The 15,574-nt window shown below is 42.7% G+C and overlaps 1 protein-coding gene across 2 annotated transcripts; it reads left to right on the top strand.

The window, feature by feature from the left end:
* Positions 1 to 1,253: 1,253 nt before the first annotated feature.
* On the top strand, positions 1,254 to 12,508 carry OPN3 (opsin 3). 2 transcript variants are annotated; one of them, XM_064158633.1, is made up of 4 exons: positions 1,254 to 1,678; positions 5,173 to 5,492; positions 6,602 to 6,853; positions 12,330 to 12,508. In XM_064158633.1, the coding sequence occupies exons 1-4, from the start codon at positions 1,327 to 1,329 to the stop codon at positions 12,447 to 12,449; spliced, it is 1,044 nt and encodes a 347-aa protein (XP_064014703.1). In that variant the 5' UTR covers positions 1,254 to 1,326; the 3' UTR covers positions 12,450 to 12,508. The 2 variants fall into 2 exon arrangements, with proteins under 2 accessions (XP_064014703.1, XP_064014702.1); XM_064158632.1 differs by lacking the exon at positions 12,330 to 12,508 and adding an exon at positions 7,547 to 10,119.
* Positions 12,509 to 15,574: the final 3,066 nt, after the last annotated feature.

Here is a 15,574-nt window from a genome sequence, read left to right as displayed (position 1 = left end):
CCATAAAGCCCATGCTTAAGTACTAGTGGTCTGTTACTGGAAATTTTGGAAGGTCATGTGTTCTATTAATCCAACTTTTAGGTGGAAGAAATAGAATTAGGAGAGGCAGCTGCTTTTGTAATGAGCACAAAACAGACGATTGATGGAGAAACAGACTGAACTGCTTCTAAAAGTAGGTTTCAGTTATCAAATCAATGGATTTGAAAGCACAGACTGTAAATAAAGTTAACATTGATAAGAAGCTACTTTGTGTTTTCTTTTTCTGACCCATGACTTTATTCCTAATCCTTCTGTAGTTTGTCATATAAAATTGCCATTACAAGCCTGAGACTAATGGGCCTTTGGATACAGAATAGCCAATCAGAATGGTAATTTTCCAAGCCTGACCAAATTAGGTGAAACCATAGGCTTGCTTAACTGAAAATTGGGAATAACATAGGGCTCGCATATGGCAGGCACAAGTCAAGTGTAGGTACCTTGTTTACCATAGGATGTAAACAGGAGCAAAACAAGTCTGGGCAAGTCAGAGTCCTTAGGCTCAGTGGCTCCAGGTACTTTGTCCTCTTTCCCTTGGTTGCTTCTCCCCACAGCAGGCAGGAGATCAGAAAAACATTCCTGGGCAAGATAGCACATGTGTAAGCCTGTTTTGGCAGTCCTGTACTGTTTTCTGACAACATACACTGGAGACAAAGGTATAAAAATAGATGACTTGATAGCATGACTTTTGGTATCTGATTTGGTCTGTGGCTGACAAGAAGGTGTTCACTTGCATCGCAGGTTTGCCAGGGTCACGATGCCACTAGTTGTTTTGTAAGGATGCAACTAGATCCACCTCTAAGCACGTGGGGCAGCACTTTAGGATAAAAACTATCACCATACTAGGAGTTTTCATTGGCTGGATGTTTGGAGAAATCCGTCAGTTCACTAGTTTCTACCTGTGAGCAGGGCTCATAGGACGTCTATCCAAATGTGGCTCCCCATAGGAAGTGCTGCTGAAGGCAGTCTCAGGGAGGCAAAATGCACCGAAGGCTTTAAGGACGAAGAGACAATCACATCCCAAACATGACCACCGCATCGAGGGAGAGGAGAGAGGTACGAGATCCGGTGAGAAGGCGCTGAATGCCAGCGACGCTGTGCGGCGGCAGCAGCATCCCCCGGCAGGGGCAGGACCTGTCCTAGGGCTAGCAAGGTCAAGGTCTGCTGACGGAGCGCCCTCTGTGGGCGAGAGCGCTCCTCCTCCTGCCTTCAGCGGTGTGTCATGGAGCGAGGAGCGGACGGAGAGGTTTATCCCTGTTCCAGCTGAGCTATGAGTGGCGAGCCTGAGCCATGCACTCGGGGAACAGCACGGACACGACGAACGAGCCGGAGCCTGAGGCAGCGGAGCAGGAGGTGCCGGGCGAGCAGCCCCTCTTCAGCGCCGGTACATACGAGCTGCTGGCTCTGCTCGTCGCTACTATCGGCATGCTAGGCTTGTGCAACAACTTGCTGGTGCTGGTACTCTATTTCAAGTTCAAGCGACTCCGCACGCCCACCAACCTTTTCCTCATCAACATCAGCCTCAGCGACTTGCTGGTGTCCGTCTGCGGCGTGAGCTTTACCTTCATGTCCTGCCTGAGGAGCCGCTGGGTGTGGGACGCTGCTGGCTGCGTCTGGGACGGCTTCAGCAACAGCCTGTTCGGTGGGTGACTGGGCTGTGGTCTCGGCTGGCCTCGTTATCCTTGCTTGCTTTCTCGGAGGATCCCGCTCCGTGTTCCCCCCTTCCTCACCTCTCCACCATCATGTTACCCCCCTCCCCGGCCGTTCCAAACGCCACGTCTCCCTGCCCCTGCCGTCGCCCCCTACCCTTCCTCAAGCGGCCGCCGCGTCCCTCACAGTTTCGTCCGAGGAGTTTTTGCCCGATTCGTCCCGTTTCAGGGAGCACTGCCTGCCCTGCCTGCCGGCATGCGCGGCGCCCAGCGGGGCGGGTGGAGGCGCTCTCCCGCTGGGGAAGCCGCAGCCTGCCTGGGCCGCTGTGGGGCAAGAAGCCGCCGCTGTAGCGGTTTGCAGAGACCCGAGGTCCCCCCTCCAGAGTTCTGGTAAGAAGGTGGACACTATGGAGGAGCATGAAAGGTTGTCATTTACGTGAGGAAGCGCTGTGCTCGGTGGATAAGGGGCACGTACGACTGTGTAGGGTCGGCAGCGCCGCGCTTAGGTGGAACAGGAGGAAACCCGTCCGCGCCGCGCCGCGGAGTGGCAGTGCAGCCGCGCTCTGCGGGCTTGCCTGTCGGAAGGCTACTCAGCCTGCGGCAGCGCCCGTACGTGGAATTCAGGTGCAATGTCTCAGTCCTAACAGCACCACGTTTCGAGTTTTGGAACACTTGTTTAGTTCCTTGCAGTAGTCTGTATCTGCATTCTTGTAACTTTACCATTAAGCAAGTTTATCTGCTGCTTGTGTTGCATTGTACAGCTTAAAACTTGGTGCTTGTGTTACTGCTGGCTGTTTTCTCTGGGTCTTGAAAGCGTGGAATGTACTGAAATCTGCTTGCTACAGTGCAAAACGGATCATTTTGACTACTGACCATCTGTTCTTGCCATGCAAGTAACACTCTCAATTTTCTTTTACTTACCAGATTCTGAAGTCAAGATACAGTTTAGGTATATAGATTTTCAAAACAGAGGCCATGAAAAAGGCTTCTCTCTGCTATTGCAAAGCCATTCTTAGCCCTGCTTACTCTAGGGTGTGGAAAATAGTGTAGATCAGGTGGATAAGTGCTGAGTCTTAGTCTAAGCTTCAATGGCATGCTTGTCAGTCTTAGACAGTAATCCCCATTTAATTTAATTATATGAAGTTCCAGTATTATTTTCTTTTACAGGCAATTATATCATGATGGAATATAGCTTCTTCAATTAAGTGAAGCATTTAAACCGCGAGACTCACCTTTCTATGGAGGTGTGCTAGCTTTGTGTTGGTTTCACCGATTCTGCCCCCTCTCCTCATGAAATACTTGTGACTCTTGCCCTGTCTTGTTGTCAGCCAAGCTGTCAGTAGTAGAGATCTGTGTAATCTCTTTACCTGATTTAGTAATACAACTCATGCCTAGAAGGTTTGCTGTCTATCACTGAGAGCATAGGGTTTTTGTGTGTCATTGCTTGAGAAGACACCTGGCAGCTGAAAGCACTCAAATGTCTTCCTAAACAAGGTACCTGCTATCCTTAAGCATGACTTTGTTTAATTGTGGAATACAGGCATGATATTTATATGTTCATCTGCTGGTTTTTCACAGGCAGGCCTTTTTAAAATGACAATAACTGCTGGAGAACTTGATATGTGCAAGAGAAATTTGTCTCCTGTTCATCCACAGGATGTCTGCTTTAATGCTTTCTGTAAATAAGAATAGCCCTAAGAGTTTAGAACTAAGCTAGTCTGATCACATGGAACATACACGTGTACCTCTTGAGCGTGTATCATTTTAGCCACAAGTGATGGCAGCTAAACCATCTGCCAGTAGTGTTCTTTCTGCTTTATGCTACTAAGCATAACTTTTGAAATGTTTAATTGAGCAAAGAAAGAAAAGAGTGGGAAAACTTGATAATAGGAATTGTCTTGAAGAACAGGAACCAAAATCATGTATCTGAGGTGGTCTCTTGACAGAAGAATGCATAGCAAGGGTGTACTCTGGGGTGGGCTTGTTTATGTATTTTTATGTATAATTTATATTTCAAACCTTAATTGTTTGTGGTTGAAAGGCTAGGATTACTGAAATGTGATTAGAGACCTCTGTTTTCCCAACTGTAAGCTGTTCTTGTAAGGTTAAATAAACACTGCCAGCTTGTAATGTAAAATTAATGGAAAGTATTATGACCCTTCTGGAGAAGTTACTGTTAGTATTCAGCAGCTAGATCTTGGTGAGCTGCCAAGTAAATGTTGAGATAAAGGTACATCCTCTGTTCCAGTAGTGTGAGTGGGAGGATGGGAAATTTTGTAAGCAGCTTTACAGACTATAGTTTCCTATGTAAAGCTGCAGAGTTGACAATTGAGGTTGTTTTATTTAAGGCAAGCTGACTTTATCCCCTCCCCTTCACACACACGTGCACAAAATGCTGTCCTGTGGACCTGGCCTCAGTTACACTGTATTTTAAAATGAAGCAAAAGCCATTTATCTGTACATAATTTAGCTACTTCATCTAAGGCTATTTTCTGCACACTTGGCAGGAGAATGGATGAACAAGTTACCTGTCAAGACTTAGAATCACAGAATCAACCAGGTTGGAAGAGACCTTCAAGATCATCCAGTCTAACCTGTCACCCAGCCCTGTCCAATCAACTAGACCATGGCATCCAGGCTTTTCTTGAACACCTCCAGTGATGGTGACTCCACCACCTCCCTGGGCAGCCCATTCCAATGGCATATCACTCCCTCTGGCAACAACTTCCTCCTAACATCCAGCCTAGACCTTCCCTGGCACAGACTGTGTCCCCTTGTTCTATTGCTGGTTGCCTGGGATAAGAGACCAACCCCCACCTGGCTACACCTTTCTAGCAATAACTTCTACAAGGAGTCACTGTCCCAAAATAACCCAGTGTTGTCCAGATAGGATTCCTTCAGCCATGTAATACTTTGCTTTCCTGATTATTCTCTGGAATACAAAGACCTAGAGGAAGTCTTGAAAAAAGTCGGAATTCTCCTCTCATTTTGTTCACATAAAAGGTGCACATCTGTGCTTTCAGTTGTTGAAGGCTTTCTTTGACTCTGAACTCAATTCTGAATTCCCTAGAAGTTCTAATATTTTTGTTACTGCTGATTATCTCTTTTTTTTTTAATATGGTAACTTTTTATTTAAAGAGAAACTCAAGAACAATCCTGCACTCTTGGAATGTGATCACTCAAGTAACGCTTGAAAAAAACACCAAGCCAATACTTTTCCCCTCACTCCGACCTTGTCCTGCTTCAAAGACCATGGTACATCACAGGTCAGATACCAGCACCTTGCTCCAGAGAGTCCTGAAGTTAGTGGTGCTGGTTTTGTTTGTAGTTAGTAATGGAGTGTTGCCCAAAAAACTTATTGGTGTTAGAGTCATGACATGAGCTGCCTAATTTTGAGTTAACCTGCCAGCAAAGGACACATCAAGAGGACTTCAGTCCAGTTGGTGATGTTTGTGAGTGATTTAATTTTTCTTATTTTTTCCTACAGGAATTGTTTCAATTATGACTCTTACTGTCCTTGCCTATGAACGCTACATTCGAGTAGTCCATGCAAAAGTGATTGACTTCTCTTGGTCTTGGCGTGCTATCACATACATCTGGATCTACTCATTAGCCTGGACTGGAGCACCTCTTTTGGGCTGGAACAGATATACACTGGAAATTCATGGACTAGGTTGCTCAGTGGACTGGAAGTCGAAAGACCCCAATGATACCTCCTTTGTGCTCCTATTTTTCCTTGGCTGTCTAGTAGCTCCTGTTGGGATCATTGCCTATTGTTATGGCCATATTCTATATGCAGTAAGAATGGTAAGTTAATTAATATAAATGGTAAGCTAACTAAAATCAAAGGCTTCTCTTGATATAATACTTTTCAGGAGAAAATGTTGATGCTGTATATTGTTTGGATCAGAGCCTAAATTTGCACTCTTCCTATGCTAACTTCTAAATGTTTTAATGTTGTCCATGTCAGGAAAGGATGCTTTACTACTAGAAAGGATGTAGGACTAGAGCAAAGATAACTTAGAGCTACTACAGCTTAGAGATAACGTATACTACTTATTTTACTGTTAGTAGGAGATGGGTTAAGGAGCTGCTCGTGCTCAGTGATCCACATCAGTCTGTCCCTTAAAAAAGGGAAAAAGAAAACTGCAGTTCTGCTAATTAAAGAACTCTCCTCCTCTCCACTCTTTAGAAGAAAACCCTGTAAAGCTCTTCCAGGTTGAAATTAAGTCCTGTTAAAACAATCTAAATGTAATAGCAGCCCATTTTAATGCAATCCAGATCTTTAGTGTCAGAAAGTGCAAATGTTTCATATGCTGTGAATGGGCCCATGTAAATTTGTGGTCAGCAGTACAGGCACAGTACTTACAAAGAACACTCATGTGTACATCCCATCTTTCCCACATTTTATGACTCGCTTGGGTAACATTGGGAACGTGCTGCTGACTAATCTGCTTTAAATAGGTATTTCATAATTTAAGGTAGCAAACTAGGTGGCAGAACAGTACAGAGAAATATATTTATGAAATTGTCAGCAATCTTTAAAGAGAAGATGACACAAATCTCCAGGATTGTCTGAGTAGTTGGATAAAGGCTCACTAAATAAAACTGAACTTGCTTATGCCAACAGATGAGGGCAAGCCAGTTCTCTAAAATACTTCAAACAACTACAGCATGCTTTGTTACATCACTGAATTTGTTATTTTCCTGTAGATTTTCTATTTTTTCTCAGATAATGTTTTTTCTACTTAACATACACAGTAAAAGTCTGGGAAGCATGATGTAATGTTTTTCTGAAGAGAAGGTGTATAGTGTCAGCGTCTAAAACTAAATTTGTGGGTTAAATGTAGCATTATTCCATTTCAATTAAAATACAGAGCTGTTTTAGTTTACTGTCTTACCTTTTTCTTCTACAGCTTCACTGTGTGCAAAACTTCCAGACTGTTCAAGTGGTCAGACTTCTGAAAAATGAACAAAAGGTGGCTAAAATGTGTTTCTTAATGATCTCCATGTTCCTTATTTGTTGGATGCCCTATGCAGTGATATCCCTCCTAGTAACATATGGCTATAGCAACCTTGTAACTCCAACAGTAGCTATCATCCCATCTTTCTTTGCCAAGTCAAGCTCTGCTTATAATCCAGTCATCTATATCTTCATGAGTAGAAATGTAAGTACATTCAAGATATTCTTACTTATGTACTACTAGAAATGGGATTTTAAGTGTCACATGTGAGGACTCGCATGAAAGGGATGGGAAGGAGTGTCAAAATTGAGGTGTCTAGTTTTGATGCTTTACCCGTGAAACAGATTGCAATCACTCACTCCTCACATCACAACTTCACAATCACTCCTTTACCTCAATAGAGCTCTATCAGAGAAATTTGGGAAGACTTGGTATCTGTCTCCAGACCCTGGAGTTACTTAAAAGGAAGAAAACATGACTTTGTATGCCCTTTCCTCCTCTTGTTCCTTATTTCTGCATCCTTCTGCAAAGTATTTCTGAGAATATTCTTTGCTTTCTAGATCAAATGTGTGGGGTTTTGTTTTCTTCTTCCTCTCTCCGAGTAGAGGCTCAATGCCTGTAGCACAGCTTGGAGCCTTGTTCTTTGCAGGTTGTCGATGGCAGATCTTGCTGGTAATGAATTGGATTTCAGTGCCCTCTGCTGGCTAGTTGACTCTCTTAGGCTCTGGCATAGAGAAAATGTCTGCGAAAAATTCACCATATTTGCTAATTGAGAAGAAGGTGGAAATATGCAGACATGGATTGTTTCCAGTAATTTGCTGTAGTGCGCTCTTAACTGGATTGTATGTGATGTGAATCCTTGGGAAGTCGTAACTTTCTTCTTCTCCTCTTTGGCAGTTTCGACAGTGCCTTTTGCAACTTCTCTGCTTTCGCCTGATGAGATACCAGAGGACCATGAAAGAGACACCAGCAACAGGGAGTGACAGGCCAATACGACCTATAGTTACATCTCAGAAAGCAGGGGGCAGGCCAAAGAAGAAAGTGACTTTCAGCTCTTCTGTCATTTTTATTATTGCTAGTGATGACACTCAGCAAATAGATGACAACGATACACACAGCAGGACTAAAGTAAATGTTATCCAAGTAAAGCCACTATAGTGATGAGCTAAAGAGAAGTGAGAATACAATGAACTTCAGCCAGTAGACATATGTTGGAGACTGGTTTTGGTGGCAGTGTCTGTGGGTTGCCAAAGGAAACTGCATTCTTAACCTGTGAAATACTGAAGGGATTCTGTCTCTGAAGCTCTGCTGGCAGTTTGGTTTTGGTGACAGTACTGAAATCTCTGCATCTATGCCAAAATCAATGGTGGATGATTTTACTCTGAGATTTCTTCAAGCATATTGTAGGCTTGCTGTTCGGGGAAACTTGACCAGGCTGGAGGAATATACTGACAGAAATGTTATAAAGTTCAGCAAGGGTATGTTCAAAGTTCTGTACTTGGGAAGGAAGAGCAGTGCTGCAGCACAGCAGGTTGGGTCCTGACTGCCTGGCTTGCATCTCTGTGGAGTCTTGTTGCTTAGTGAGCAGGATGTGAGCCTGTACTGTGTCCTGGCAGCAAGGAAGGGCACCAGCATCCCAGGCTATATTGACAGGGTTGGAGCCAGCAATCTGGAATGATTATGCTCTTGATTTAGTTCTCATTAGACTACATGTAGACACTGTATCCAATTTTGAAACCTCAATGCAGGAAAGAAATCTGTAAATGGGATGAGTTCAGTAGAGTCTCCAAAGATTGTCAGGAGCTGTGGTATTTGGCCTGTAACTGGAGACTGGAGTTGCTGCATTTGGCTAGCCTGGAGATTAAATATCTTCATGGGAACCTGACAGCAGCCTTCCCATGGAGATGGGGAGATTCTTAACAAGATGGATCCAGGCTTTTCAGGACAATTTATAGTGGAAGGATCACAGATAAGAAGCATGAACTGAAACAAGCCTTGGATGGGATATTAGGTGAAGGTTTTTCACCTCAAGGGCAGCTAAGTAGTGGAACAAGTCAGACTAGAGATTTCCTGAGATTCTTTCTAACTTCCATTATCCTGTGACCCGTGAACCGACAGTGTTCCAAGCACAGAGTTCTCAGGGATGGAGGAACATTTGAAACTGACTGAATTAGTACTTTGCAGGGTCAGTCATGAAAAAAGTCATGTCAGCAATGACTGGGGTTCTGTTTGAAACAGAAGCCCCTAGAGTGCTGTCCCTATGTGCTCAGCAAGTCATTCTCTCAGTGCTACCTGGTAGGACCTCTGAGTTACATAGTGAGGAAATCATGCAAACCAGAGCAGCAATGAAAAAGGGTGAGTGCAAAGGGAGATTTGGATGTTTGTGTTGGACCTTTTGGGTTTATGATACCTGCTTTATGTATCTTTATCTTGCATCCATTTGTTCTGTACATGGACCAGGAGCATCATCCTATGTTAATCCTGAACCTGCTCTGGCACTTTGAAAATAATGTTTAGAGGAGAGCAGAGTCATTTTTTCCTAAGTTGCAGCATAAGTGGTAGAGCTAAGTAAAAGAATAGATAGAGAGACAGAGATTAAAAAAAAACCCAACATTATTTTCCTCCTCTCATCTTTGTAAGTGTTGATGATGCAAAACAGTCATGAGATTCTGCTGCAGACATGCCTTCCTGTCAGTATTGGGTGAATAGCTTAGAACTAGTTTTGAGTTACACTGCCTGATTCTCTACCACATCCATTGCACCAGTGTAATTTCTGCCTCAGTCTGCTAAAAGGGCAGTGTGGATCTCTGACCTGCAGCTTTTCCCTATGTGTGAAAGCTGTAAGAAAAGCAGTTATGAAACCACTTGTTTCCTCTAGGGACAAATCTTCGGAGAGGTATAAAAGGAATATGCTGCATACGTGCTGGCATTGTAGCCTTTGATCCTGCCATCAGGAATAAAACTTCATAAATAAATAAAATCAGGGTGTAAATATAGAAGCTTAAAGAACAACCTCAGCTCAGAACAAGAGACCAACTTTGAGCTTGTGCCTGTTCTTTCTATGCACACCCCTCTAGAGCTTCAGCACTGGTGAATTGGCTCTGTCATGTTTCAGCGAGCATCTGGAGTCCACTCAGGTTTCTGGATTAAATCAGATAATCTGAGTGAAAACAGATGATAAATACTTGTCTTTGTTTCTTTTGTCTTTGTGATTTTTGTTTTGCTATTAATAAATTGTTTCACCATGTCAGAGATCTGTCCTTGCTCAAGCATGTTCGTTGCAATGTTGAGAGCTAAGCTTTCAGCCAGTGATCACTACATCTATGCTTGTTTAATGCTTAGGAAGGGAGAAAGATTTATATTAGCATTCCATGTAATAGTTCCATTCTTTTAACAAAACGTTTGGCATTTTAGTGTTTTCTGTGTATTGGGCTTTCAATGAGTGATTAAATGCACTTTATTTATATCTATGTATTCTCAGTGAAATTCTTTTCCCCCACTAAGAGAGGGAGATAGTCCTGTGTCCACTTCTGGGCCACTCGATTCAAGAGAGATGTTGAGATACTGGAGTGTCCAGAGAAGGGCGACGAAGCTGGTACGAGGCCTGGAGCACAGCCCTGTGAGGAGAGGCTGAGGGAGCTGTGGCTTCTTAGCCTGGAGAAGAGGAGGCTCAGGGATGATCTCATTGCTGTCTTCAACTACTTGAAGGGAGGCTGTTGCCAGGTGGGGGTTGGTCTCTTCTCCCAGGCAACCAGCAACAGAACAAGGGGACACAGTCTCAAGTTGTGCTGGGGAAGGTCTAGGCTGGATGTTAGGAGGAAGTTGTTGCTAGAGAGAGTGATTTGCCATTGGAATGGGCTGCCCAGGGAGGTGCTGGAGTCACCATCCCTGGAGGTGTTCAAGAAAAGCCTGGATGAGGCACTTGGTGCATGGTCTAGTTGATTGGACAGGGCTGATAGTTTGGAGTGGATGATCTTGGAGGTCTCTTCCAACCTGGTTAACTGTGTGAACTTCAGGGATCTTACACTTCTATATGAAATTAGTATTCTGGAGTCCTATTTGCTTGCCTTTTAAACATAACTATTTTCTGTGGTAACTATATATAGTATTGATGTAGAATTTAAGTATTAAGACTAAGAAAGATGAGAAGGAAAAGTGTGAGGGGCAAAAAGATAAGGGTAAATCATAAGGGTGCATTATTTATGAAGACTTTTAGATAAAGTAGCTGGTGAGAACTTTAATGATCCTGCTGTGCAAAGGGGAGTGCTAAGTGTGGTGAGTCACATGGTAGCCTCAAAGCCAATTAATTTCTCTTAATGATGTTTCATTGATTTCATGCAATACTGGAAAAATACATATGATGATTTAGCTAGAGTGCAGTTTGCAAATGCAGGAGCCTGAGTTGAACTGCCTGCTGAGAAAAGGATCCCCTTTCACCCTGTGTTTTGAAGCAGTTAAATCTTGAAGTTGTGTCCAGTGACCTGCAGGTGTAGGGTCTTTGGCTGCTGGCTTGGATCCCAGACAGGCAAGAAACTGTGAGATGTGTGATACAAATCTGCTCCACAGCCTAGTGACCTTTCTCCTTCTTCATCTCTCAGAAGCAGCTACTCATATATACCTGACTTCGTGCAGAAGAGTCAGGCTTTATATTATTAAGACATAATTTTATCACACTGATTACTTCAGCTGGGAGATCAGTATTCACAAGCATTATCCTTTGTGCTCCTGTCCTTTGTGTAACAACAGTATCCAGCTTACTGTTTCCTGCTAGAATACTGCTACAACTAAGTGATAAGGACATTCAAACACTATTTTGTGCCAAACCATACAGAAAGAAAAGTGTTTAAGAATATATTTATACTTGGCTTTTATAAAAAACCTTCAGCTTGAAAGTGGAGTCTGACTGTGTGGTATTCAGAGACAAGAGATAAGATGAGTCTGACTGTGATGGTGGAAGATTTGACTCACATATAAACAGTTTCAAGTTGAAAATGTATGTCATCAGGGTTGTTTTGTTTGTTTGTCAAGAAGGCTTATTTTTTTGTCTCAGAGGAAGGATGTGATGCCTGTTCCATCTGCTATTAATGCTGGCAGTAGATGCCCCTTTTAAGTGCTTGCATATGCCTCAGTCCCTCCATCCGTGGCACTGGAAGCAGGATGAAAAGCAGGAGGGTGAACTGCACATCTGACCTCCCTTTCTTCTGCTACAAGCAAGCTCTGCAGCCTTTTAGTCCCACTTATCTGACACCAAGGCCACTCTGCCTACTGCTCTGACCTGGTTCTGCATTTGATTTGCTCAAGCTGCACATTATTAATGCCTTTCCATCGCCTTATCAGATTAGTATCGAAGAATTACTTGTAATACATTAATGCTGAAGAGGAAATTAAATTGATTTTCAGTGCAAATTACAATGCAGATTGTTAGCAACAGACTCGGCATCAAGCAGTGCTTGCATCTGGCTCTTCTGCCTGTCGTTTTGTGGCAGAATTTTCAACAGTGTTTGCACTCCCTCTTGTGGCTTGCTCAGCCTGGTGTATGCTGACAGAATGAGCATGGCCACCTCAAAACGGTTTTCATTTTGTTTATTAGCCTTTGAAAAGTTATGGGAAAGAGATATGTGTAAATAATAGGAAATGTGGTCTGTTGTAGTGATAATTTGAGGATCTTATGTCTTTGCAGGTTCTGGAGAATGCATCCAGGCAGGAGGCTGGTTACATAGATTGCATAGGGATGATGCAGAAGCAGCACATTAAAGTGCTTCTGAATCAGTTTTTGCCTTGCTGGAACTTCCGTAAGTGAAGGTTAAATTTCATCTGTAACTTCTCAACGTGTCCTGTGTTCTCAGGAAGAATAAAGTTTATGCATAACAGTTAGCATACTATTTTCCACCAGTCTATCTTTACAGATAGGTTATTGACAGCAAGGACAGGATATAGTGTAGAATTATTAAATCTTCCTTAACAGGCTTGCTGCTGCTTTCCTCTGTATTTAGATTGAGTTTCTGTTACATTCATGAGCTTCCTTTTTTTTTTCCTGATGTATAGATCTGAGACAGAAATGAGAAAATGCTCTTCACATCTTCATGTATCATATAGTATTCATGATTTATTTAATTGGTGTGTATCAGTACACTCTGCTTTTCACCTGGTTTGCTGTGCTGGTGTGATGTGTATTGAGTATATGGGATGGGCCATGGCTGATATCTTGTACAGTGTCTGTGCAAATTCCACCTGCAATTACTCTTTTCTAAGATGTGCTGAGGCCTTCAGAAAGAGGCACTTACACAATCAGGCAGTATTATTTTTATGCCAAGTATGCATTTATTTTAGCACCCTTTCAGTAACATTTCTGCCAGTTGGGTCTGAGAACTGAAAGTGTGCTTGATGGGCTGCTGAACATTAATTCTAATCATCCTCCTAGAGGTAAAATACAGAAGAGGATTTTGTCCACTTATGAATCCGTTTTCAGCACTGATCTTAGAAGATAGTGTGAGTACAGACATGTATCACACAATACCTCCAAAGCCACACGGCATGAGTAATAGAAGCCATCATGTGAAGCAGAGGTCTGGACTGGTAGAGTTGTAAAATAAGTGTTATCTTTGAAACTATCAAAAACCGATGAAATTACAAATTGCAGAACTATATAGGGTTTTACTTTTTCAGTTGCCCCAAAGCTTCTAAATGAGGGCGTAGTAGGATGGGACTGGGGTAAAGTATAGGATGACATTCTTGTCCCTGCAAAAGTACTAAGTCTTATGTTTCTTCTAGGGAGAGAATTTGATGGTAGCCTTATAATTCGTAGAATCATAGAATCAACCAGGTTGGAAGAGACCTCCAAGATCATCCAGTCCAACCTATCCCCCAGCCCTAGCCAGTCAACTAGACCATGGCACTAAGTGCCTCATCCAGTCTTTTCTTGAACACCTCCAGGGATGGTGCCTCCACCACCTCCCTGGGCAGCCCATTTCAATGGCAAATCACTCTCTCTGTGAAGAACTTCCTCCTAATTAGCACACACTTAAGATGTGTAAGAGTATATAACAGCATCTGGAGATGTTAAGTAAATAAATAGTTGAAATAACTTGGGATATTTTGTGGAAGAATAAACACCTAACTCATGAGTATTAGATGTATTATTTTTTAAGTAAAAGCTTAGATATAGCTGTCTTTCTCCTGCCACAAAGTTAATACTGTTAAAATTAATACCATGTCTGGTTTCCAGAGAATTGCTATGAAATCTGACAGTTGGAAGTGTTTGCTTTGATAACTGTATTGAAATAGTTTATTGGTACCTATTGCTATTTTATATGGCCAGGTCAGAGTGTTGTTATAAAACACAGTCAGCTTTTAAAAGAGATTTCTGAGATCATACACTGCCAATTTCCAAAGTGAGATGAGAAATTAGTGATTAGAAATGGACATGTTGCTGCCTGAAGTGGACAGAACATTGCCCGGGAACAGTATGTTCTGAGCCTTACCTTTTGAACATCATCTCCTAATTGGTCTTTGAAACACTACAAAGAGGCATATAAACAATCATAGAATGGTAGAGATTGGAAGGGACAAGAAAAGACTGGATGAGGCACTTAGTGCCATGGTCTAGTTGACTGGCTAGGGCTGGGGGATAGGTTGGACTGGATGATCTTGGAGGTCTCTTCCAACCTGGTTGCTTCTATGATTCTATGACATCAGGAGATCATCAAGTCCAAGCCCCTGCCAAAGCAGGATCACATAGGGCAAGTCACACAGGAATGCATGTCTTTCTTGGTAGGATAATTAAACCCAGAAATTGTCTAAAATGTCAAATGTAGGAAAATTTGGCATCCATGTCTTCCTTTCTTTAGGCATTTATTGTTGTCTGTAGTTGAATTTTTAAACTAACAAAGCATTGCTTTTTCTGAGTGAAGGCCCTTCCATGTTCATATTTTTCCCCCGTGTTTTTCAACAAGTTACATCATTCTTTCATCAACAGTTCTTTAGGACTAGGATGTGTGGATTCTTGTGTGTACTGAGAAAGTGCAACATACTTGAGATCCCTATCTTATTGCAAAGTTTGTAAAGATAGCATTAACTTGGCTAAATTGATATCTACAGAAATGTTTAAGTGACTGAGACACCACTGGCATGTGTTCTAATCCAATATTGTGTACATACTACACGGTTCTATCTGAACATAAGGGATTAATTGGTCCTAAGGGTATTTCGACGTCTGTTGGAAGCAGCTTGGGATGTGCATCAATTACGTCGCAAATGCCTTTTCTGCAAATAAAGTCTCGCCCAGCAGAGGGAGCCATTGGGTTATCGAGCCAAACATGACCTGTGTTACTCTGCTGCAGCTTGACTTCTGTGTTCTTGATTTGTCTTGTGCTCGGTCTTGTTGTTTTGTGGTTGTGTTTTTTCTTGTTGCCGTGAGCTTACATGAATGCTTACAGATTTAGTTTTCTTCAGGCTTTGCTACATTTTGCAGAAGCTTACTCTCTTAAAATGTTGTTGTGATGGTTTGGGTGTTCCTTGCCCCCCTCCCCACTTTGGAAATCACCCAGACTAGACTCAGATGGCTCTGGAAATTGAGTGAAGCTTATATTTACAGCTTAGCACAGTATACAAGCCGATATTTACAGTATATATAGTTATATACAGAAATAGACAAGGTAAAAGGTAATACAGAAACACAACAGCCCTCCCAGAAACCTGAGTCCCCAGGAGGGGCTCCCTTCACCTTCCCCCTACCCCTCTCAACCTTACCCCAGTCCAAGGAAGAATGGAGGTTTGGCCAGGGGGTTAGGAAGCAAAGTGGATTAATTAAAGAAATGGCAGAGAGGCTAGAAAGAAATGCATCTCAGCCAGTTCCCCAGCAGCAGTGTGTTAGCTATGTTTTGATTCTTGTTTTTCTACACCTCAGCAAGCCTATGAGTGAAGCAG

The sequence above is a fragment of the Pogoniulus pusillus genome, chromosome 18 (assembly GCF_015220805.1).
Source record: "Pogoniulus pusillus isolate bPogPus1 chromosome 18, bPogPus1.pri, whole genome shotgun sequence".
In the NCBI taxonomy this organism is placed as follows: domain Eukaryota; kingdom Metazoa; phylum Chordata; class Aves; order Piciformes; family Lybiidae; genus Pogoniulus; species Pogoniulus pusillus.
This window is presented reverse-complemented; position numbering and strand designations above follow the sequence as displayed.

Bases quoted from the DNA above. Each gene is read 5' to 3' on its own strand.
- OPN3 (XM_064158632.1), top strand. From the start codon at position 1,327: ATGCACTCGGGGAACAGCACGGACACGACGAACGAGCCGGAGCCTGAG. The intron at 1,679-5,172 runs GTGGGTGACTGG...TTTTTCCTACAG, and splicing joins CTTCAGCAACAGCCTGTTCG to GAATTGTTTCAATTATGACT. The intron at 6,854-7,546 runs GTAAGTACATTC...CCTCTTTGGCAG, and splicing joins ATATCTTCATGAGTAGAAAT to TTTCGACAGTGCCTTTTGCA.